This window comes from Geotrypetes seraphini, chromosome 5, assembly GCF_902459505.1.
Source record: "Geotrypetes seraphini chromosome 5, aGeoSer1.1, whole genome shotgun sequence".
Classification (NCBI taxonomy): domain Eukaryota; kingdom Metazoa; phylum Chordata; class Amphibia; order Gymnophiona; family Dermophiidae; genus Geotrypetes; species Geotrypetes seraphini.
In genome coordinates this window covers 197505944-197528960 of record NC_047088.1, presented here as the reverse complement: position 1 = coordinate 197528960, position 23017 = coordinate 197505944, and the positions used below count along the sequence as shown (strand labels likewise).

Genomic DNA, 23017 nt, shown 5'->3' with positions numbered 1-23017 from the left:
TCCCCACAATTGCCATGCTTCGGTTCCTCTTCTTCCTTCCTTCCTCCCCCCCCCCCCCGCGGGACCCTGCGGCACCATCAACTCTTACTCCCTCTAATGTCGGCCCTGCAGCTCCAGACTTCCTCGCACCTTCTCCCCTCCCCCTTTGGATCGCTATTATTTTAAATGTTATAGCCGCGGAGCTGTATCCATCAGTGGAGATGTCTAACCTCGGCCTGCCCCGGAACTCTTACTGCAACAGTGACTTCCTGTTCCTGCCTAGACGGGCGGCTGCTGCAGTAAGAGTTCCGGGGCAGGCCGAGGTTAGACATCTCCACTGATGGATACAGCTCCGCGGCTATAACATTTAAAATAATAGCGATCCAAAGGGGGAGGGGAGAAGGTGCGAGGAAGTCTGGAGCTGCAGGGCCGACATTAGAGGGAGTAAGAGTTGATGGTGCCGCAGGGTCCCGCGGGGGGGGGGGGGAGGAAGGAAGGAAGAAGAGGAACCGAAGCATGGCAATTGTGGGGAAGTGCAGAGCTGCAGGGAAGAGTGTTGCGGTACCCAGCTGGAGGGAGAAGGAAGATGAGGGAGGGAATTAAAGGAGATGCCAGGGCTTGGAGCGTAGGAGGAAGGTATGCCAGTCTAAGGGAAAAGGAAGGGGGAGATGTGAGAGCATGGAGGGGGAACGAAAGATGGAAGAAAAGGAAAGGAGAGAGATGCCAGAGAATCAGGGAAGGGGAGATACCAGACTATGAGGAGAGGTGTGGGAGAGGGAAGGCGAGGAGAGAGATGCCAGACCAATGGGGTGAAAGGAGAGATGGAAGGGGGAGGCATACAGTTTCTGGAAGGGGCATAGAAGGAGAGAAGATGCCATATAGGGGAAGAGAGACGGCAGACAGTGAATGGAAGGAAGAGAGTTACAAGAAGATGAGGAAAGGAGAAACCACAGAAGACAAAGGTAGAAAAAAATTTCTATTTATTTATTGCTTTAGGAGACATGTGTCACTGTTTCTGTGAAGCATTGTATGCAGAGTCCAGCTTCTTGCTGGTTCAATTTAACCTTTGTCTATGTATTTTTATTTTTATCCCCCCTTTTACAAAACTGTGAAGCGTTTTTAGCACCAGCCTTGGTGGTAGCAGCTCTGATGCTCAGAATTTTATGAGCATCAGAGCTGTTACCTCCGTAGCTAAAATCCACACTACAGTTTTGTAAAAGAGGGAGGGGTTAGTTTGTGATTACATATTCCTTACTAGGCGAAGGTGTTTTCTGTGTTCTGTGTGTTCGAAAGACATGGTTTTCTGTTAGGATTGACGGTGTAGGATTGATCTGTGCTGGTCTGGCTTGTTTAGTTTTACAATGGGTGTATTGATGTACTGCTCACTGCAATATGTAAGATGCTGCCTTTTCCTAGGTACTCATGTGTGACGTGTGGTTTGTTACTAAAAATCATGTTTTTCTTACAGATGGGGGGGGTGCCAAAAAATGATGGGCCCCGGATGTTACATATGCTAGGTACGCCACTGTATGTAAAGATACCAGAAAGCTGGCGTAGCAAAAACTTCTAAGTTTTGAGTATTTAACCCTCCCACAATCTCACGGGCACTCGTTTCAAGTTTATTGAGATTTTGATTTAAACGCAATATCAAATATTTTCAATGCGTATAACAAAAATAAATTTGGGGAAATAAATAAAACCATTTGAACCAGTGTTCCCGCTAAGCTGCGCTGGCGTGCGCTGGCGCACAAAATATTACATCGCAGCGCACACGTTTCTCGTCACAGCGCACGATCGGAAGAGGCGTACGGCAGATGGCAGGGCGGCGAGAGGAGAATCGGGCGAGTTGGCTCATAACTTGCTGGCGCCCGATATTTTTGGCTCACGGTGAAAAAAGTTTGCTCACAACACCCGCCCGCTTAGAGGGAACACTGCAGGAGAGAGCAGGCAAACAAGATTTGGGAGGAAGAAAGACAAATGAATCAAGATGCCAAGGTTAATTTGTGAAAGTTGAAAAGCAAGGATCATATTTAATAGAAAGTAAGTCAGGAAGGAGACAGGAAGCCCAGACAGAAGGGAGAAAGTAAGGCTTCAATTCTTGAGGGATTAAGTAACAGGAAATGGTGACATCGATGAAAACACAACAGATGGGCAAGGAGACAGTTGTGAAGATGGATGTGAAAAAGAGACAGAGGCTGGCAGGTCATTAGTAAAGAAACAGTGATTATGTAGCTGCATAGCTGGGACGGGGGCTAAAGATGAAAGGAGAACATGATGAAGTGCAGTTTGCCAAGTTTCATTGGTTATAAAATTCACAAAGTCTTGTTCAATGTAAAAGTATAGTCTTCTTAAAGCATCTCCCATGATGTTTGATCACCTGAAATCCAGCTACCACAGGATTCAAACTCTATCAATGAGCTAACTCCAGTTCTCCATGCTGAAGGGACTGGCAGTGACATGAAAAAACCTTCATATCTAAAATCTCCTTTCCAGCTCAGAAATCACTGTTTCTCATTCTTTACCGCTGTCTCTGATACTGTTATTGATATTGTTTATTGAAAGCTTCTATACCACTACTGATGACTGGGGAGTCAATTCAGAGCTGTTTTTATGAGCTTCTGTAATGGGCATGAGCATATTCAGGAAACTGATGACAATCTATGTGTATTCTCAAGGGAAAATGATGGAGGGGTGGAGTCAGTAAAGAGCACCAAAGAAGATTAGAAAGAGGTCTGTGAATGCATTAAAGCGAATGAAGGATTGGAAAGGGGTCATAGAGGGGATAGGGAGGGAAATTGCTTCAGTAATACATTAAGAGGATAAGAGAAGTAGCAGGTGCTTTGAGGACACAAGAGCGGACCTTTGTGAGATTTTAGGAAGTGTAAATCTGTTATATACTATAGCTTTAAGTAGTCTGCTAAGCTTTGACAAGTAAGATCTAGTCACACTCGGTGACTGATGGTCATACAGCTCTAAAGGTTCTTTACCCAGTTAACTCCCAGTTAACTACCCAGTTAACTACCCAGTTAACTGGGTAAAGAACCCAGTTACCCAGTTAACTCCAGTTAACTGCAGTCTCAATACAAAAACCTTTCCAAATATATACTTAAAATTTTTTTTTTACTGTAAAACGCTTAGAATGAATGATTAGCGTTTCATCAAATTTTAATAAAACTTGGACACTTGGATCATATAAGGCTCATTTTACAAAGGTGTGCTAGCGGTTTTAGCGCATGCTATAGCGCGCGCTAGCTGAAAATCTACCGCCTGCTCAAAAGGAGGCGGTAGCAGCTAGCGCGCTATTCCGCACATTAGGGCCCTATTGCGCCTTCGTAAAAGGAGCCCATAGTTAATTTAGGAAGGAACATTATACCAAATTATAAAACTAAATTACAGTAAATTTAAGTAAAGCCTTAGTGATCAGGGATAAAGACATGGGACTTGACCTTGAGCCTCCAATTTTTCCAGAAAGGTCAGTAACTCCAGTTAAATGTTCCATCCTACTACTACTACTACTGTTATTATTTCTATAGTGCTACCAGCTGCATGCAGCGTTGTACATTAAAGATTATTGCTTAATTATAAATACAGTAATTTTGAAAGCAGATTATTAGAGAGATAACATTTGTTACCCACAATAACCATTGGGCCCAATATCCAGCCTACAGTGGTAAGCAGCTGTTAAGCCCTTTCCAGCCAGTGGCGTAGTAAGAGGGAGCAGGCTGCCCCAGGCACTGTCTTCGGGGTGCTGGCACCTCTCCGTCCTGCACACCACACTCACACCCTCCCTTCCCCTCTACCTGATATCTCTTTAAATATTCGCCAGCATGAGCAATTACTCTGGTCTTGCTCCATCTGAAATCATTTCCAGGTTGCGGTGCCAGGAAGTGATGTCAGGGGGTAAGCAAATGCCGGCGTGAGCAGCAGGCCAAAGAAGCTGGCAACGATTTAAAGAGGTACAGGTGGCGCAAGCGTGGTGTGTGAAGAGGGGTGGGCGTGGAAGGAGGGCGGGGTGATGCAGAAAGAGCGGGGGAAGGGGGAGGGCGCTGGCATCTCCTACCCCAGGCGTCTCCTAACCTCACTATGCCACTGCTTCCAGCTGTGGGCTGAGCTAACCCTGGATATACGATATCTGAGCATGTGCGGCTCCAAGTACTGAATATCCAGACGTTAAGTGAGCACTGACCAATATTCAGACTGGTGCTCGATTAACTCAGTGCATAAAATTCAGACAGCTGTTTTGCTGTCTTAGAGTTATGCAGTTACTTAGCTGGATAGTGAAGTGAAAATTGACACTAACAAGCTAAGCTCTCCATTTTACGAAGCTGCATTAGGCTTTTGTATCGCTGGCCACGGCAGTATTAGCTCTAATGCTCATAGGAATTCTATGAGTGGCAGAGCTAATACCGCTGTGAATGGCAATAAAAAAAGCCTAACATGGCTTCATAAAAGGGGAGGTAAGTTAACACTCTATCCTAACTGCATCCCCACTCTGGTTAGGGGCTGGTAAGTTAGCAGGCATATTCAGCAGCACTAACCATTTAAATACCACTAAAAATTGTCTGCTGGTTTGCTCAGCAAGGCTTAACTGGGCACATTATTTTCTTGGTAACCACAGCAATAAACAAAGCAAAATAACACGAGCAATTTGCTTTGGGTGACTGGTGGAGATCCTGTGGGTACCAAGTACCTGTGCTGTTTGCACCAGTGTGGGCAGTTTCATTATTGCTGTCAGTCTGAACAAACTGTTGAGCTAATAACTAAGCAATAAGACTGTAACTAGGGCTGCATTTCAATTAATAGGGTCAGTGAGGTCGTGGATTTGATATACACTTCTCCCTCCGAATCCGTGGTTTCATTATCCGCGGATTCGGTTATTCGCAATTTTTTTTTAACAAATAACCTATTTTCATTTTTTGGCTATTTTTAAGCCGTCCAAGCCTCCCCGGAACCTTACCTGGTGGTCTAGCGGTGAAGCAGGGCAGGAGCGATCTTCCTATGCTCCTGCCCCGTGCAGAGCCGTCATCAGAATGTCTGCCGAGAGTTCCCGTTGTAGTCTTGAGACTACAACGGGAATTTCCAGCAGCCATTCCTTCTGACCATTCGCACGTCACTTAAACTTTTATTGCTCCAAGTACAAAATAAGTACCTGTATAAAATATGTAAACCACTTTGTAACCAAGAAAGACTGTATATCAAATATCATTCCTCTTCCCTTCACCTCCAGATCCAACATCTCTCCCTTTCTCTTCTTTCCCTCCCTCTCTTCTTCCCTGAGGTCCATTATATCTCTCTCTCTCTCTTCCTCCCTCCCATTGTCTAGCACTTCTTCTTCCCTCCCCCTCCCCATGAGTAGTGCCACAAACTTGGTGGTAAGTAACACCAAGCAATTCTCTTAGCTGCTGAAGCTCACTTCCTCAGGCATAGTTTCCACTGGTGGCCTCTCCAGTTCTGCTTGTTTATCTGCAGCTCACTCCGCTCTCCCACCCTCCCCGGGTTTCGCATCTACCCTCCCCCTCAGTCTATCCCAATCTACTAGGTAGTCTTCTGTAGATCCCTGACAGTGGCAGCAATGCATATATGCTGCTTGTGGCCTGCTCCAAAGCCTGCCCTCTGGTCTGTTCCACCTCCTCTTACATCACTTCCTGTTTATGTATGGGCAGGGCAGATCAGAGGGAAAGCTTCAGATCAGGCATCAGGCAGTGTATGTGCATCACTGACACTGCCAGGGCCAAAAGAAGATCATCTTTAAGGTAGAACGGCAGGGGAGGGGTGATTTTGAATTGTGGGTTGGGGGAAAGATGCCAGAACTCATCGAGAACAGGAGTTGAGGGTGGAAGAGAGCAGAAAAGATGTTTGGAGGAGACCGGAGATGCTGCAATTTGATTAAATATTTTAAAACCATGATTAAGAATTAATGCATTAATCAAAGAGTTAACTATAATTAATAAGCAGACCTGCTTATAACCAATCTCTTAGAAGTGCTTATAACTAATCCATTTTAACTGTTGGAATGTTCATACCACGAGTCATTTCTGAAAGTAATAACGGTACAAAGAATTTGCCTTGAGTTTATCCATCCATCTATTTATCCCAAGAGACTTTGGACCATCCATCTTGTCTCCATCTATATATCTGCACTTGGCCTCTAAGCTATATGGTAAGTTTTATTGTAGAAAAGCATTAACTACAGACCGGTGAGTCTGACCTTGGTACCAGGAAAGATGGTAGAGGCGCTGATAAAGGACCGCATCATTAATCACCTTGACGGACACGGTTTAATGAGGACCAGCCAGCACTGTTTCAGCAAAGGCAGATCTTGTCTGACGAACTTGCTGCACTTCTTCGAGGGAGTAAACAGGTGGATAGACAAGGGTGACCCGGTCGACATTGTATATCTGGATTTTCAGAAGGTGTTCAACAAGGTTCCATATGAACGACTACTTCATAAAATTGCAAGCCATGGCATCGAGGGTGAAATACTCACATGTATTAAAAACTGGCTGGAGCATAGGAAACAGAGAGTGGGGGGTAAATGGACAATACTCGGACTGGAAGAGTGTCACCAGCAGGGTGCCGCAGAGCTCGGTGCTTGGACTCATGCTCTTCCACATCTTTATAAATGATCTGGACATTGGTACGACGAGTGAGGTGATTAAATTTGCGGACGATATGAAGTTATTCAGAGTAGTGAAGATGCAGGGGGATTGCAAAGATCTACAAAGTGATATAATCAAGCTCGAGAAATGGGCATTGACATGGCAAATGAGGTTCAACGTAGATAAGTGCAAAGTGATGCATGAATACAGGATGTCCAGGACGGTACTTGGAGAGACCTCCCAGGAAAGAGACTTGGGAGTTCTGATTGACAAATCGATGAAGCCATCTGCACAATGTGTGGTGGTGGAAAAAAGGGCAAACAGAATGCTAGGAATGATAAAGAAGGGGATCACGAACAGATCGGAGAAGGTTATCATGCTGCTTTACCTGGCCATGGTGCGCCCTCACCTGGAGTACTGCATCCAGTACTGGTCGCCAGACATGAAGAAGGACATGGTACTACTCGAAAGGGTCCAGAGAAGAGTGACTAAAATGGTTAAGGGGTTGTAGGAGTTGCCGTACAGTGAGAGATTGGAGAAACTGGGCCTCTTCTCCCTTGAAAAGAGAAGACTGAGAGAAGACATTATCGAAACATTCAAAATACTGAAGGGAATAGACTTAGTAGATAAAGACAGAATGTTCACACTCTCCAAGTTAGGGAGAACGAGAGGGCACTCTCTAAAGTTGAAAAGGGATAGATTCCGTAGAAATATAAGGAAGTTCTTCTTCACCCAGAGAGTGGTGGAGAGCTGGAATGCTCTTCCAGAGGCTGTTGTAGGGAAAAACACCCTTCAGGGTTTCAAGACTAAACTGGACAAGTTCCTGATAAACTGGGACGTACGCAGGTGAGGCTTGACTCATTTAGAGCACTTTTCTTTGACTTGGGGGGCCGCCGCATGAGCGGACTGCTGAGCAGGATTGACTACCGGTCTGACCCAGTAGCGGCAACTCTTATGTTCTTATTTGAATGTTCTAATGTGTGCTTATTAGGTCTTTAATATATATCATGCTGACATTGTATCAAATTTCTGTTATTTGAATTTCAGTGCTGTTAAATGTATATATTGTTTGATACTGTTTCATAGTAATCCTATTATTAGGTTTCAATTTACAGATTTTGAGTTTACTTCGTGGACTATATTTATGTGTATACTGTACTGCTGTTAACAAAATTGTAAGTTTTATGTTAACTGTATCTGTTGTACATTGCCTTGGGTGAATCTTTTTATAAACCCTCCCTTTTACAAGAGGTTTTTAGCACCGACCAGCATAATAAATGCTCTGCACTTCTCTGACGGTCATAAGTTCCTATGAGCGTTGGAGCAGCACAGAGTATTCAGCGCTAAAAACCTCTTCTGTGCTTTTTAAAAGGGGGGTGAGAGAGAAAGATGGTTAATAAATCCCAATAAATAAAGATAATCAGTAGTCATTTTCAAAAATGAGGTATTATATTGGGTCAATGGAGACGGAGGAGGTGTTCCCACCTTCCTTTCTAGCTGCAATGCGAAAAAATTAAGCACTCATGTTTCTAGGTTTAAAAAAAGGTTCTGGGTTGGCAACAGAAGGTTCTAGATCACTGGCCTGGCAGAAAATCACCACTGAAAATAACACATTTTCTTTTTCATAATTATGTGAACTTTTTCAACTTAGGAGTCCCTTTATTAAGTTGCAGCAAAAAGTAGACTTAGCGAGCCCGTTTGTGAGTTTTTCTTGCATGCTATGTAAAATAGCCAATTTTCTATATTTTATATTATAGACCATGTAATTAAATAAATTACCATGTGAGCACTTACTGCCACCAAGTTTGTAGGCACTAGGCAGTAATCCTATGCTAACCAGTCAATGTGCGCTAATGTAGATGCACTGTTTAGCAAAGGGATGCCCACTCTGCCCCGATATGACACCTTCTGAAAAAAGTTTTAGTGTCCAGATTAGCATGTGCTAATTTAGCAGTTGCTGCAGGAGTGCGTCTCATGGTATGTCATTTTAAGTTGAATCAAGCATGCAGCTTTGTGAAAGGGCCCCATAGTGACATGTTTCTCGTTAAAAGAAAAATAAAAATAACCCCAAATGTTTTATTTGCATAGACTCTTTAAAAATGCTCTGTATATGAAGATGACTCTTATCTGCATTTATTACCTATTTTAAATTTGGCTCCCATAGCAACAGAATGCAGATCTTTCTACTTTACCACTGCCTTTGCGTCATTTTTTGCAAAGGTAGTTGCCAAGACAACATAAAGCAAGTTTTAAATAAGAAACAATTGCACAGCTATTTTGGTCTGTGTTGCTAAGTCAACAGGCAAAAAATGTTCTCCTTAGTTAAGGCAACAGGTCAAAACATCAGGAATAGTCCTGAACCTCATCGGGAAAAATAAGACAGTTTTGTTCTAGTACATTTTTCATCTCACTGCGTACAGTATAAAATGCAGCTGGGTGATCTTGTCCTGCCTGCTGTTAAGATACATATATGCAAACATTTTAGACTAGATTCAGTAAATGGTGCTCAAACATTGGTGCTGGGAAATCCCCACAGCTCTCTGTGAGGAGTGTGTGGCGCAGTGGTTGGATCTACAGCCTCAGCACCCTGGGGTTGTGGGTTCAAACCCCGCGCTGCTCCTTGTGACCCTGGGCAAGTCACTTAATCCTCCATAGCCCCAGGTACGTTAGATAGATTGTGAGCCCACCGGGACAGATAGGGAAAATGCTTGAGTACCTGATTGTAAAAACCGCTTAGATAACCTTGATAGGCGGTATATAAAATCCTAATAAACTTGAAACTTATACTAATTCTATAGTAGGCACTCAAAGATGTGCATCCATTATAGAACAGCATCGAGTGCTGATTTCAGCGCCCAAACTTATGCCTGCTGAAACCAGGTGTGATTCCCAGCATCCAATTTGGGTATACTTCTATAATACTGCACACAAATTTTAGGAATGTCCCTAGCCTGCCTATGGGATTTGGGCGCACATTGTTATGGAATCCTATGTAATAAAAAGTGCATGCACCAATTGGCTCGTTAGCCAATTTAGTGGGAGCAAATATTGGTGCCCAATTTTAGTGCCCAAATATTGGTGCCCAATTTTTTTTTTTTTTGGGGGGGGTGGGGAGCTATGTGCTTCATCCACTATCCTACTTAACAATTACTACATGCTAGTTGAAATTATCGTGCACTAGTGACTAGTGCACACTATGGGGATAATTCTGTAACACAGCGCACATTGTAGGAGACTATTTTATAGAAAAACCTGGGCACCCAGATTATGATATACTGTAGAATACTGGCATAACACACCAGGGCTGGCTCAACCTATGGACAAGATGAGGGTTGCCAATGATAAAGGGCGCCAAAATCCTAGTCCGGTCTACCTTCAAACTTCTAGAGGGATGGATGCTGGACTGGGATTTTAGCACTCTTTATCATCAGTGCCCTGAGCCAGTGCCTTACCTGGTATAGCAGGAGGGAAACTTGGGAGAAATTGGGAGATACCAGATCACAGGTGGGGGGAGGAGAAAGGAGAGAAATACCAGATTGCAGGGGCAGGGGGGTGCACCACAGTTCCTTGAGCTCGACTGCAACACGCTTAGAATTTATGTAGGTGCCCATCCTTAGGTGCAAATGACTAAAAACTGCAGGTATCGACAAAACACAAAGAACCCGTGCTCCACCCTGTGCACTGAGGAGATAACTCTGAATGGATTGCCCATTGCTAGGTGCTGGGATACTCCGTGTTAAGTGCAAATTCTATATTGGCAATTATGTGCACAATTGCCATTTTAGAATAGTAGCATAAGTCCAGCAGTTATACACTTAACTTTAGGTGCGAGCACTTACGCTAGCTCAAAGGCTGCAGAAAGTGCCTGCGCCTAACTATAGATAGGTATGTAACTGCCAGTATTCTATATCCCGCATATGTAAGTGTTAGCATTGCCTCTGGCCCGCCTATATACCCCTAATAATCACATCCCCTTGCAGCTGCATACTATGGATTTTGTATGTGCAATTTAGAGAATACTGACTAGTTATGTGCTTAGAACCAATTAATACCAATTAACAAGTAATTAATTTATTAAGCTATGTGCACAACTGCCACTGTTCTATAACTTGTGAACACTACTTTGCATGCTAAGTGGCTCATTTTCAAAAAATAAATCCGTATAAAAAAATGGCAAAAACTGGCACTTGAATGTTTTAAGTGTCACAACATCTAAGTGCCGATTTTCAAAACTAAATTTTTAGATGTAGTATATCAAATAAACTGAACTGTACTGCCATATAGGTGACACCTGCAGCCATAAGGGCTACTGGGGTGATAGTTGGGGGGGGGGAGTTGGAGGGCTTACCATACACTAAAAGGGGGTTCTGGTAAAATATGTACCTGGCAACCTTTATGTGAAGTTCACAGCAGTGCCCCCTAAGGTGCCTCGCTGCCCTGTTGGGATTTCTGCATGGCCTGTGCATTAAGATGCTGGTCCCTCCCACGTCCAAATGGGCTTGATATGGATGTTTTGAACTAGGATTTTTTTTTTTTTTTTTTGAAAATGCCAAAAAAGACGTTTCTCCGCCCCAACTTTTGGACATATTACAGGAAATGTCCAAAGTCAGACTTAGTTGCACTATCGAAAATGGCCCTCAAAGTGCAAAATTGGAAATTAGGGGGTAAATGCACTATACAGTATACTGTATGTTAAGTAGTTATTTGCAGAATAATACTTAGCATTTTTGCATTTACATGCATATTTATGTGCACTTAATGCATTCAAAAATATGGGCACCTAGGTTATAGAATTGCCCTGTATATATAATCATGGCATGGCCATAATGACCATCAGAATAAAATATTTCTTACGGCTATTCAGTCCCCCAGCACTGCAGGCAGCCCTATTTACTCCTTTCTCCATAGTAAGAACATAAGAATAGCCTTACTGGGTCGGACCAGTGGTCTATCAAGCCCAGTAGCCCGTTCTTACGGTAGCCAATCCAGGTCACTAGTACCTGGCCAAAACCCAAACAATGCCCAATCATTCCTGCTTCACAGGCTGCTGAAATTCAAGATGGCGCTCAAAAAGCCATGGTTCTCCTTTGCTCAACATCTGTGGGCTTTGCTTCTGCCTGGAAGGCATTCCTTTGTCCTGAGGTAAAACAGACCTTAGTTTTCAAAGTTGGATGAGGGACAGGTTGCCTAACAGTGGCTTAGTGGGGATAATATGAAATGCGCCATTTGTTTTACAGGCAGTTTCATTTATCATTAGGGAATTTGTAGTTTTAGTTTGAATAAAGGGCAATTCTGTTATTGGGTGCCTGCAGTTATGGAGAAAAACGGCACACTTTTCTTGACACTTTCCATGTCAATGATATGAAATGAAAAGTGTCAAGAAAGGTGTGGAATAACTTGTAAATTTCATGGCTCCACATCATTCACTTCTTGGTTGGGCTGAGAACTTTTCAGTGGCCCCTTGTATTGTGATGTCATAATGCCTCCTTCCCATAATGCCCGAGAGCCAGCCTCATCGGTGATGGCACAATAGCTTGGTTTCCCTATACTTGTGCCCATTTGCTTGATGCATTTGCCTCATTGAAACAAAAAGTGTCAAGAAAGGTGTTGAATAACTTGTAAATTTCATGGCTCCACATCATTCTCTTCTTGGCTGGGCTGAGGACTTTTCAGCGGGCCCCTCGTACAGAGTCATGCTTAAATTTTGGTGCATCAATTTGTGTTTACACTAGGATTGTAGCACATACTAGTTTTCTAGTATAACGTTATCTTGGCACATGATGCTGTTACAGAATTAGTGCTCAGTGCTCAGCACTGTTGCACCTAACTAGAGGCATCAAAGTATAGAATTGACCTGGTATCAAACTCAAATCAAGGTTGTTGCTTTAAAGATCAGAGTAGAGAAGAGAAAAATAGATACCTGCACATTTCACACCCTGGGCAATAAGGCCCCACATAAAGTTGGCACAGTACTCACACCAGTGAGGCCCTCGGAAAGTATGAACCTGCAAAAGAGCAACAAGATCTGATAAGACAAAGATTCCCAAAAGGTTTTGCAGATATTAAGTTCAAAGGAGAGTGAAAAGGTTTTAAAAGTGCACATTAAAAATGTCAAAAATCTGGCAGTAATTACATTTCTGAGCTCATGGTCTGTGCATATTTTAATTTGTCCTTAACTAGAATGTGCTCTCCTTGAGAGTGGGGGTGAGGATGAGGAGGGAATTATTAATGTGTGTTAAGTACAAATTTTGCCCCCTAACATGCGTTAAATCACAAAACTGTGTGCTGTTTTACTGGAGTGCATATTAGTCTATACCATGGACTGTATGACGTAATGTGATGCAAAGCATGCAAATGGATGCAAAACACCTCATTGTTATGGAACGTGAACAACACAGCTTTTTATTAACTATGCATGCTGCATTATTCTTGTACAAATAATACAGGTGAAAGCTAATATTACATTACATTACATTACATTAGGGATTTCTATTCCGCCATTACCTTGCGGTTCAAGGCGGCTTACAAAAGATTTATAAACGGGGTTACAATGGAGGAACTGATGATAAATTAGAGTGGTAAATAGATAATTTCGGGCAAGGATAAATACAGTTTACAGGAAGTGTGTAAATGGAGGTTACATTAGTAGCATAGTTGTTATTGCTGGTGTAGTGAGGGTAGATTTTTTGTCTATTTTGGCATTGTTAATAGTAGGTGAAGTTAAGGCTGATTTAGGAATTTCTTAAAAAGTATTGTTTTTATTTCTTTTCTGAATTTTTATTTCTTTCTGAATGCACCCCAATGTTCCAGGGCGTCATCTTAAAGGGGCTGGAGCTTCAAAAGAATATTGCACTCCTTCGCTTTCAAACCTTACTGTAAGTCTTCTTCTAAGATCCTATCGCCTCTAGCCCCCATGAGTCTCCTCAAAGACTCTCACCTCCAGTAGACCCCTGGCCCAGATTCTATAAATGGCACTTGAAGTTAGGCACCTAGATTGGCACACCTAGGTGATCTAGGCACCTCATTATTCAATTAGGCTTAATTGATGCTGATGCACTATTAAAAAGTAATTTTTAAAAATTAATTATTTAGTAGGCGCCTAACTTGGTAGGTGTCTACCAAAAAATAGGCATGGTTAGGAGCAGATTCTGGGCATGGTTTGACAGGTGACAGTAGGCACCTAACTTAGGCACATTAATTTAGGCTAGTGGTGCCCAAAACATCGATCGCGATCTACCGGTCAATCACAAAGGCAACGTCGGTAGATCGCAGAGCCAATGTTCTCCCTAGCATTCCCCCGGTCACTGTCTCACCTTTAAAGTAGTGGAATTACGGCAGCCTGCAAAGCGAACGTAGCAGACTGCCATCAGCCTCTGTAGCATGTCCCCGTCAGAGGAGGTACGGGATCATGGCAGAGAGAATGTGCTACAGAAGCCGAAAGCAGCCTACTACGTTCGCTCTGCAGGCTGCCATAATGAACTTTCAACTGTGGTATGCCCAGAGGGAAGAACAGAGCTGAGGGATCCAGTCTAAGGGAAGCAGCTCGATGATCCAGGTGAAGGAAGCAGCGGAGATAAGGCCCCGCACGTTGGGGTAAAATTGTGCCCGTCATGAGGGCCCCGGCGGGAGGGGGATTGCCTTAGAGATGCTGGATCGGGGAGGGGGTGCGAGAAGAGACAAAAGGACCTTGAGGAGGGGCGGGAAAGCAGCCTTGAACCAAAAGGGAGTGGGAAGACAAGGCAGATAAGGCAGATCCTAGACTACTAGAAGGGTTAGAGCGGTTGAAACACTCTGAACCGAGGAGAGAGAGAAAGATGCCAGGCCTTGGGGAGGGGGAAGACAAAGAGAGTGAGAGAGACAAAGACCTGGACCAAAGGTGGGAGGACTCAAAATGTTAGCAGAAGGAAGATAGAGAGAGGGAGAAACCTGAAACAAAGGGGAGGTAGGAGAGAGGGGGGCAGATGTTGGACTATGGGAGGTGCAGACAGAGGGGGAGAGACCCTGAGGAAGAACAGAGAGATGCAAGATCAGAACAGAGGAGGGAGACATGCTGTCAATAGGGGTGGAGGAGAGAGGAAGAAAAGCTGGACTCATGGAAGGACAGAGAGATGTTGGTTGGGGAATGGAACGAGGTCTGGAGGACAGAAGAGGTGCACTCACTATATATATATATAAATAAATATGGGGGTATTTTACTAAGGCGTGCTAGTCGATTTAGTGCGCACTAAATGCTAATGCGTCCATAGAATAAAATGGGCACATTAGCACTTAGTGCACGCTATATTGGCTAGCGCACCATAGTAAAAGAGGGGGGTATATGTTTAGTATTTTTATTGCTGGTAGATCATTTTGACTTAGTCATTTTAAAAGTAGCTCGCAAGCCAAAAAAGTGTGGGCACCCCTGAGTTAGGCCAATAAAACCGTTTCAACACCTACTGGTGCCTAAGACCACTTAGGCACTACTAAACGCGATCTGGGCCTACTTCCATGGATCTTGGGGGGTCTAGAGGGTTTGGGGCACTCCATTTCCTCCTATCCCTTCTGGTGTCAGGTTCAAAATGGCACCAGCAATCTCTAGTGATACCCTCATTGTACCCCTGTACATTTAGACACACTTGGAAGATGAAGGGCCGCAAGCTGGTGGCAGTATCAGGAGGGGAGTTCCTGGGAAGAAAGGCTATAAAGCCTCAAGCTAAGTCTCCACAGTCTGTATGTAAACGAGTGCTCAGCTCTGATGCAGAGCAATCACATAGCTCAAAACACAATCATGTTGGCGTGCTTTTGAGTCAAATTATGGTGGTTTTGCAAGCAGACCAAGAAGATGTCGTTTCTGCTGTGGATCACAAATTGGATGTCCACGATAAAGCTAAGTTATTGTTTATAAAACTTTTCACAATTTTGAGATATTGCTTGATTAGTTGATTATATATTTCCAATAAATATTTTGTGGTGGACCTAGGATTGTACTTTGGGTACTTCTCTTAAAATAAATAGAGAGGGTCCTTTATATAATGTTCCTACATATAGATGTGGAGGGGCATAATCGAAAGAGACATCTAAGTCCCTTTACGTCCATCTCACAAGTCGTCCAAAGTTAAAAAGAACATAAGACACATTTACGAAAGATACGTCCAACTTATTTTTACTTTCGAAAATCGTCTAATTATACATTCTGCAGACCTGATCGTCCAAGCCACTAAATCGTCTATCTTTATACCACATTTCCGTCCAACCTTCCGTCCAAGTCCAAAACACCTAGAACAAGCCCTGTTGGACGTGGGAGGGGTCTGCAAAGTGATGGACTGCACACCCAGATATGCCACCTAAATAGTGGGGTACCTTACAGGGCACTGCTGTGAACTTCACAAAAAGGGTGCCATGGCTTCTCCTCACTACAGCTCCCTTATAGGTGATGGTGAGCCCCCCCAAACCACCTCCAGAATCCCCTAGACCCACTTATCTTCCACCCCAATAGCCCTTATGGCTGCAGGAGCCACTTATATGCCAGTAAAAAAGGGTTTTGGGGGTATATAGGGTAATGCAAATGTTTCAGTATCAATGCAGTGATTACAGGGGCTTATGGGCTTGGGTCCTCCTCTCTATGGGTCCCTAACCCACCCCCAAGATGACTTAAGCTGCTTCTGGGCTGGACGACTAGGCTTTCCTATGCCAGGCGGCCAGGTGATGATGGTTTGGAGGCTGAAATTTAAAGTTGTGAATAAAATTTTTATGGGGGTGAGGGGGGTTGGTGACCACTGGGGTAGTGTGTGGGGGTCTGTGTTATGTGTTTTCAGTGCTTGACTGGTGAGTTTAGGTGGGTTCCATCTAGGCTCTGTTGTTAAACTTTCGGTTATACATGCTGTACGACTAAGTCTAAGCCGGCCCACGCCCCGCCCAACTCCCGCCCTTGACACGCCTCCCGAAACGCCCCGTTTAGCTTTGAACGTTGAGCGGCACTATGAAGGCCTAGGTTGTTTAGAAATATGTCCAAAACCCGGTTTTACTATCAGCGCTTGGACGTTTTTGAGAAATGTTCGTCCAAGTGCCAACTTAGGCCGGTTTTTGGACGTTTTTCTCTTTCGATTATGAGCCCCATATTGTATAATTTATTATATAGTAGTATAGTTGGGTGGTTTTTTTGTTTGTAGCTTTTTTTCATTTTGCACCTGAAGTTTGAATGTAGTCTGTTTTATTTTATAAAGGTAGCATTGATGCCTAACTGCCTCCATAAAAGAGGCACCCAGAATTAGCCCCAGCAGAGAGCAAATTCACACGAACAAAGTTAGACCTACTCCAAAGGTGGCATACGTGTGTATATACTCTGTGGGGATAGTTCTTTAACTGGGCGCCTACAGGGTGCTTGATAGGAGCCTATTTAAAGGAATGCAGGCATGTACTTCTCATTAAAGAATATAAATGTTAACAATAAAAATGCAGAGAGGAAGTGCTGTCACTCTACGGATGGCAGGATAAAATTTGAGCTCCGTAGGGGCTTGCTGCTATGAGCGATTAATCTACTTCCCGAGCATGATCTAACTCCCGGTAAATGGCGATTCAGTAGTGGGAATGTATGGCGAGTCGCCGGCGGCTGGAGAAGTTCAGATTCTGTGAGTCCGCAAGTGGCAAATGGGCGGTGAAAGCGCCGGCGTCGCCAGTGGGAAAAGCAAGGATGGCGCAGTCCCCGAGTTTGGCCCAGCAGTCTCCGCCCTCGGCCCAGCCTGCAGATAGCACGATGGCTCTACAACAGCAGCTGGAGACCTGGTTTCACGAACTTAAAGCTGAAATGCAGGGGGTTCGGGAAGATATTAAAACAGCTATGGCTGAACTCCAGACCAAGGAGGGCGAATTAGGAGGGCAGGTTGAAGCCTCGGAGCAGCATGTCTCCAGATTGGAGGGAGTGGTGGAAGAAACGAAGACTGCGATGGCGCAACAAGTGAAAGAACTTGCTGAGTTGCAGGCCCATGTGGAAGACCTGGAAAACAGGTCTTGCAGAAGTAATTTGCATTTCAAGGGTATCCCAGAGGATGAGCGCCATAAGGATTGTAAACTGGTGGTGCAAGAATTCTGCAGCCATCTTCTGGGACCCGAGGAGCAGATTGCGGCTGGTGACATCGTACTTTTAAGAGCACCCCGAGGGCTTGAAGCCGGTCGATCGGGGGCCCCCAAAGACATTATTGCCTGTTTCAGAGATTATTTGCTCAAAGAAAAACTTTTGCAGGCTGCCCGGCGCAAACCACACTTGCAGTGGCATGGCTTTGAAGTTGGAGTTTTTCAGGACCTGGCTCTCTCCATGCTACAAAAGCGGAGGGCCTTCAGGAAGGTTACTCAGGTGTTGCGAGCGGAGGGACACCGCTATCGGTGACTGTTCCCGTTTGGGGTTTGGATGACGGTGAATGGAAGATCGTGGAGAGTGGATAAGGTGGGAGATGCCTGATTGACCTTGAAGGATCTGGGCTGTAATAATTTACCTGTGGCATCGGTGTTGGGAACTACGACGAAAAGCAGCAAATCGATGGAAGCCTGGCTTACAGTCACTCGTGCTACTAAAATGGCGACCCTGCTGGAGAGTGGAGTAGCAGTTGGAGGAACCAGAGGTCTGCTAGTGTAATCCAGGAAGACTGGTCGAGGCGCTTTCATCATTTATTCAGATTGTTGGACTTGGCTGTATGGGGTATTTGATGAATGGGGTTCTGAATGAATGTGATGTGGGTTGAGTGTGCTGAATTTGGGGGGAGGTTGGTGGATGGTATGTCTGAGAGGCCACGGTTTGGCTGGTGGGGACGCATTCTGTAGATATGGGATGATTGCTCTGGGGATTGCTGGAGTGATTGTATGGGTGCAATTGGGAGGCCTGCAGGTTGCTGGAAAGGGTTTTTATAATGTTGGGATATGGAGGGGAGGGAGTTATAACTTAGTGAATGTGACTTTTGCTTTGTTGGGAAGGTTACGGAGTTAGATGCCTTTTGGGGGAGACTTCATCTTTTCTCAGTGACTGATCTGGACTTTGCTAGGTCAGCAAATGTGGAAGAAGGGGGAGGGGGGAGTTGTGGGGACATTGAGTGCTAAAGGGGGGCTACAGGGGCGTGGACAGGAGAAAGTATTACTCAGGATCTGGTCCTGGAATGTTAACGGGTTGAACAGTCCGGGAAAGAGAAGTATTGTTCACAGGGAAATGAAAAGAATGGGTTGGGATCTTTGTTTGTTACAAGAAACCCACTTGAGGCCTAGGGATGCCACATTGTTAAATAATCCAGCTTATGAGCAAGTATGGACATATCAAGGCCCACACACCAACAGGAAGGGGGGATAGCTATATTGGTGTGCCGAGGGTTGGGGTTGGTTGTTGACCAGGTGTATCGGGATTCTCAGGGGAGATGCCTTGCACTGCAAAAGTATAACTACTGTGAATGTGTATGGCCCCAATGTTGACCAGGGATCATCTACTGAGAATTTAAGACTGCTTTGTTGCAGTTTATACGGGGAGTGGTGTTTTGTGGGGGAGATTTTAATGTGCTCTCAAATGAGACGCTGGATCATTCCAAGGGGAGTAGGGGTTATCATAGGAGGCATGCCAGAGCTTTTAGAGGGTTTATGTGTACCTTGGGGTTGGTGGATTGTTGGCGCCTCCTCCACAGGACTCAACATAATTATACCTATTATTTTCATGCTCAAAATACTTACACCCGAATAGATGGGATCTGGGTACGCCGGAATCAATGGAGTACGATAAAGGAGGCTGAGATAGGAGGGATTCAGGTCTCAGATCATGCTCCGGTTTCAGTGGATTGTCTGGGGGTGGTCCCAGGGGGGGAGGGTACCAGGTATTGGAGGTTGAATGACTCACTACTTACCTCACCGGAGGTAGAGACAGAGGTTCTCCGTACTATTGATACCTACTTGGAGTTTAATGATATGGGGGAGGAATCTGATGGAGTCTTCTGGGATACATTGAAAGTGGTGCTAAGGGGAGTATTTATCAAGTGGGGGGCTAGATTTAAACAGTTGAGGGCCTGAAAGCAGCTTGACTTGCGGGAGCGTTTGATTTCCCTAGAATTGGCACATAAGCATTCTCCGGATCCTCAGATGTTGGCTCACCTCTGCCGGGTACGGGGAGAATTGACACAGCTTCAGATGGAAGATTATCACCATATCCATGAGCGGTTTCAGTCTTGTCTTTATGAGCATAGTAATAAAAGCAGTGCCCAGTTAGTGCGTTATATTAAAATTAAACAAGCTAGAGATACTATTACACAAATTAAAGATTCAAGTGGGAATCTGCATGTTACAGATGCTGCAATTGGTGCAGCTTTCTTGGACTATTATCATCGACTATATTAGATGGGAGAGGGAAGGGAAGATGGGGTGGTGGAGGAGTTTTTGGATAAAACAGAGCTGTCCCCTGAAGACCAAGCACAACTTAATGAACCGGTGAGGGAAGTGGTGGAAGTCATTCGGGGAATTAAGCCGGGGAAATCTCCTTGTCTAGATGGATACACCAATTGTTTTTATAAAAAATTTAGAGACCAGGTGGGACCTCTGTTGGTTCGCTTAGTTAATGGGGTTCAGTCCAGTGGTCTTTTGCCTGGGACCATGGGGGAGGCGGGATTACGATTTTATTGAAACCTGGAAGAGACCCAAACTCTTCTGGATCTTATAGACCCATTTCCCTGTTGAATATGGATGCTAAAATCATTGCCAAGGTCTTGGCATTACGATTGGGGAGAATGCTTCCCAAGTTAATTCATATTTTGCCTCTTCCCTAACTCTTGTTAACCGTGTCGAGCTTTACGAATGTAGAGATGATGCAGTATACAAACCTAAGGTTTAGATTAGATTAGATTAGATGGATCAATCGGGGTTTATTCAACGGAGACAAGTGGGGGATAATATTCGGGAAAGGAAACGGGATACGGAACCAGCGGCTTTGATGGCAATAGATGCTAAGAAAGCCTTCGATCGGGTCTCCTGGCAGTTTCTGTGGGCAGTGATGGGGAAAATGGGCATTGGGGGGCCGTTTAGGGCATGGGTTCGAGCATTTTATCTTTCCCTCGAGCTTGCCTGCTTATTAATAGATCTTATATGGAATTTTTCATCATTGCAAGGGCACCCGTCAGGGATGCCGTTGTCTCCCCTGCTTTTTGCGCTCACCATAGAACCCTTGGTGATTCTGATTTGGGATCATCCTCTTTTAAGTGGGATTTAAGTGTGGGGTGTGGACCATCGTATAGCATTATTTGATGACGATGTTCTTTTATATCTGGCGAAACCGGAACAGGCTATACCCCAATTGCTCCAAATTTTTGAGGAATATGGGAGAGCTTCTGGTTTTAAGATTAATTTAGATAAGACTGAATTGATGGATCTTACTTTGGGGATGGCTCGGGTTAGCGCCCTTCGGGGAGTGTTTCCTTTTAAATGGGTTCCTCACCGCCTTAAATATTTGGGGATTATATTGCCCTCGGAGCTCACCGATTTGTATGCAGTTAACTATGGCCCACTCATTCGGAAGGTCCGTTTGGACCTTCAACGATGGCAGGGGCTTTGGCTCTCATGGGGGAGCGCATAGCGGTGCTTCTACCTCGATTTTTATTCCTATTTCAGACTTTGCCTATCTCCATACTGCATCGGACATTTAAATTGCTGCAAGCTGAATTTCAGAAATTTATTTGGCAGGATAGGGCTCCCACGATTTCCCAGCGGGTGATGTGGGTCGATAGAATTTGAGGGGGGGAAAGGTGTTCCTAACCTTTACTGGTATTATCAGGAGGCGCAGCTTCAGATGTTGTTGGAGTGGGATTTGAGTGCACATAAATGGGGAGTCCAGATGGAACAGTTTTTTGTCTCTCAGGGTCGATTGGAGGCTAAACTCTGGTCTTCTCAGACGGTTCGTCAGTGGGAATTGGAAACGGACAATCCATATATCCTCCATTTAATTACATTATGGGCTAAAATTAAACAGATCCGCAATGAGGGGAGGGGAACTTCCACCTTAGCATCCCAACGGGATGAACCAGAGTTTGGAGTGGGTAGAACTAACCCTGTCTTTAAGCGGTGGGAAACCTTGGGATTGCGTACATTTAGAGATTTTTTAGCGTCTAGGGACCTTGATACCATTTGAGGCCCTACAACATCAGTCAGGGGTACAGGCTGGGGATTATTTGGTATATCTTCAAGTAACACACTTTATGATGGCTAAAGGATGGGTCACCATTCCCCAGGTTGAAACTGAGCAGCTGGAGCATCTTTGGGGAACATTACAGAGAGTACCACAACCTATTTCTGTACTCTACCAATATTTGAGGGGACGGGTATTGCCCACTTTTGGTTTTCGTAGTCATTGGGAGCGAGATCTCCACTGTACTTTTACCTCTAAAGAATGGGAGATCATCTGTGTAGAGGTGGGTAAAGCGTCTTCCTGTGCACTTATACAAGAGAATGCACATAAAGTGTTGAATTGCTGGTATTATATGCCTGAACGGTTGCATAAGATGTATCCTCAGGCGACACCCATGTGCTGGAGGTGTCAGGTAGCAATGGGCACTTTTATGCATATCTGGTGGGAATGTCCAGTGTTAGTTCCCTGTTGACGGGCGGTGCTGGGGTCCTTGGAGAACACCCTGGGGGTTCCCCTTGCTCTTACACCTCAAACTTGCTTATTGGGGATGCATAATATTTGTGAGATGGGCTGACAAACCAAGGTACTACGTTTGGGACTGGCAGCGATTAAATGTCTCATAGCTGCGTATTGGAAATAGACCCTGGTTCCTGACCTGAGTGAATGGAGGGTGAAATTGTCTTTGATGGGGAAAATGGAATTATATGTGGCTAAACGTAGAGGTTATTATGCACAATCAATGAAAACCTGGAATATTGTTCTTCAAAAATTACGTGTCTGAAGGGTGGGGTGAATAATTGCGCCTGTTGTTATCTTTCGCAGGTGGGGGGTGGGGGGAGGGTGGGGATTGGGGATAGTGCATCAAGCTTTCTTTGTTGTTCCACTGTTTTCTTCAGTGGTTAATTGCTGTTTTCACATTGTTGATGGTATTCCTTGCGAGCTGTATGTGATGATTTGTATTGTTTAAAATTTAATACAAATTTAAAGTTTAAAAAAACCCCAAAACAACAATAAAAATGCAGTTCTATAAGTTAGGTGCAATCAGTTATATCTGCCATGGAATTGACCTAAGTGTGTGCACCTAAGTGCTGGAAATGTGTAATCAGTGGCATAGCCAGCAATTTTTTAAAGGGGTGTGTGTCCCTCCCTCCCCCATACTTTAAAATCACCTGCACGGTTTTCATCTTGCTGACTCCATCCCCCACATGACATCATCCTGGAGTGCTGAGAAAAAAACTTGAGCGCTTTTTGTCAGAGTTGTTGGGTAAATGGCAGTATCCAAGAAAAGTGTGCAGAGAGAAAAGTTCAGAATTTGCTTCAGCAT

The 23017-nt window shown here is 44.5% G+C and overlaps 1 protein-coding gene across 5 annotated transcripts in view; it reads right to left on the bottom strand.

Moving 5' to 3' along the window:
• CHN1 (chimerin 1) overlaps positions 1–23017 on the bottom strand; it is a 186766-nt gene that overhangs the window by 33197 nt on the left and 130552 nt on the right. For all 5 annotated transcript variants that reach the window (XM_033947246.1, XM_033947247.1, XM_033947248.1 and 2 more), the window contains one exon: positions 12499–12583. In XM_033947246.1, the coding sequence (XP_033803137.1) occupies positions 12499–12583 (85 nt within the window). The remainder of the gene's footprint in view (positions 1–12498; positions 12584–23017) is intronic.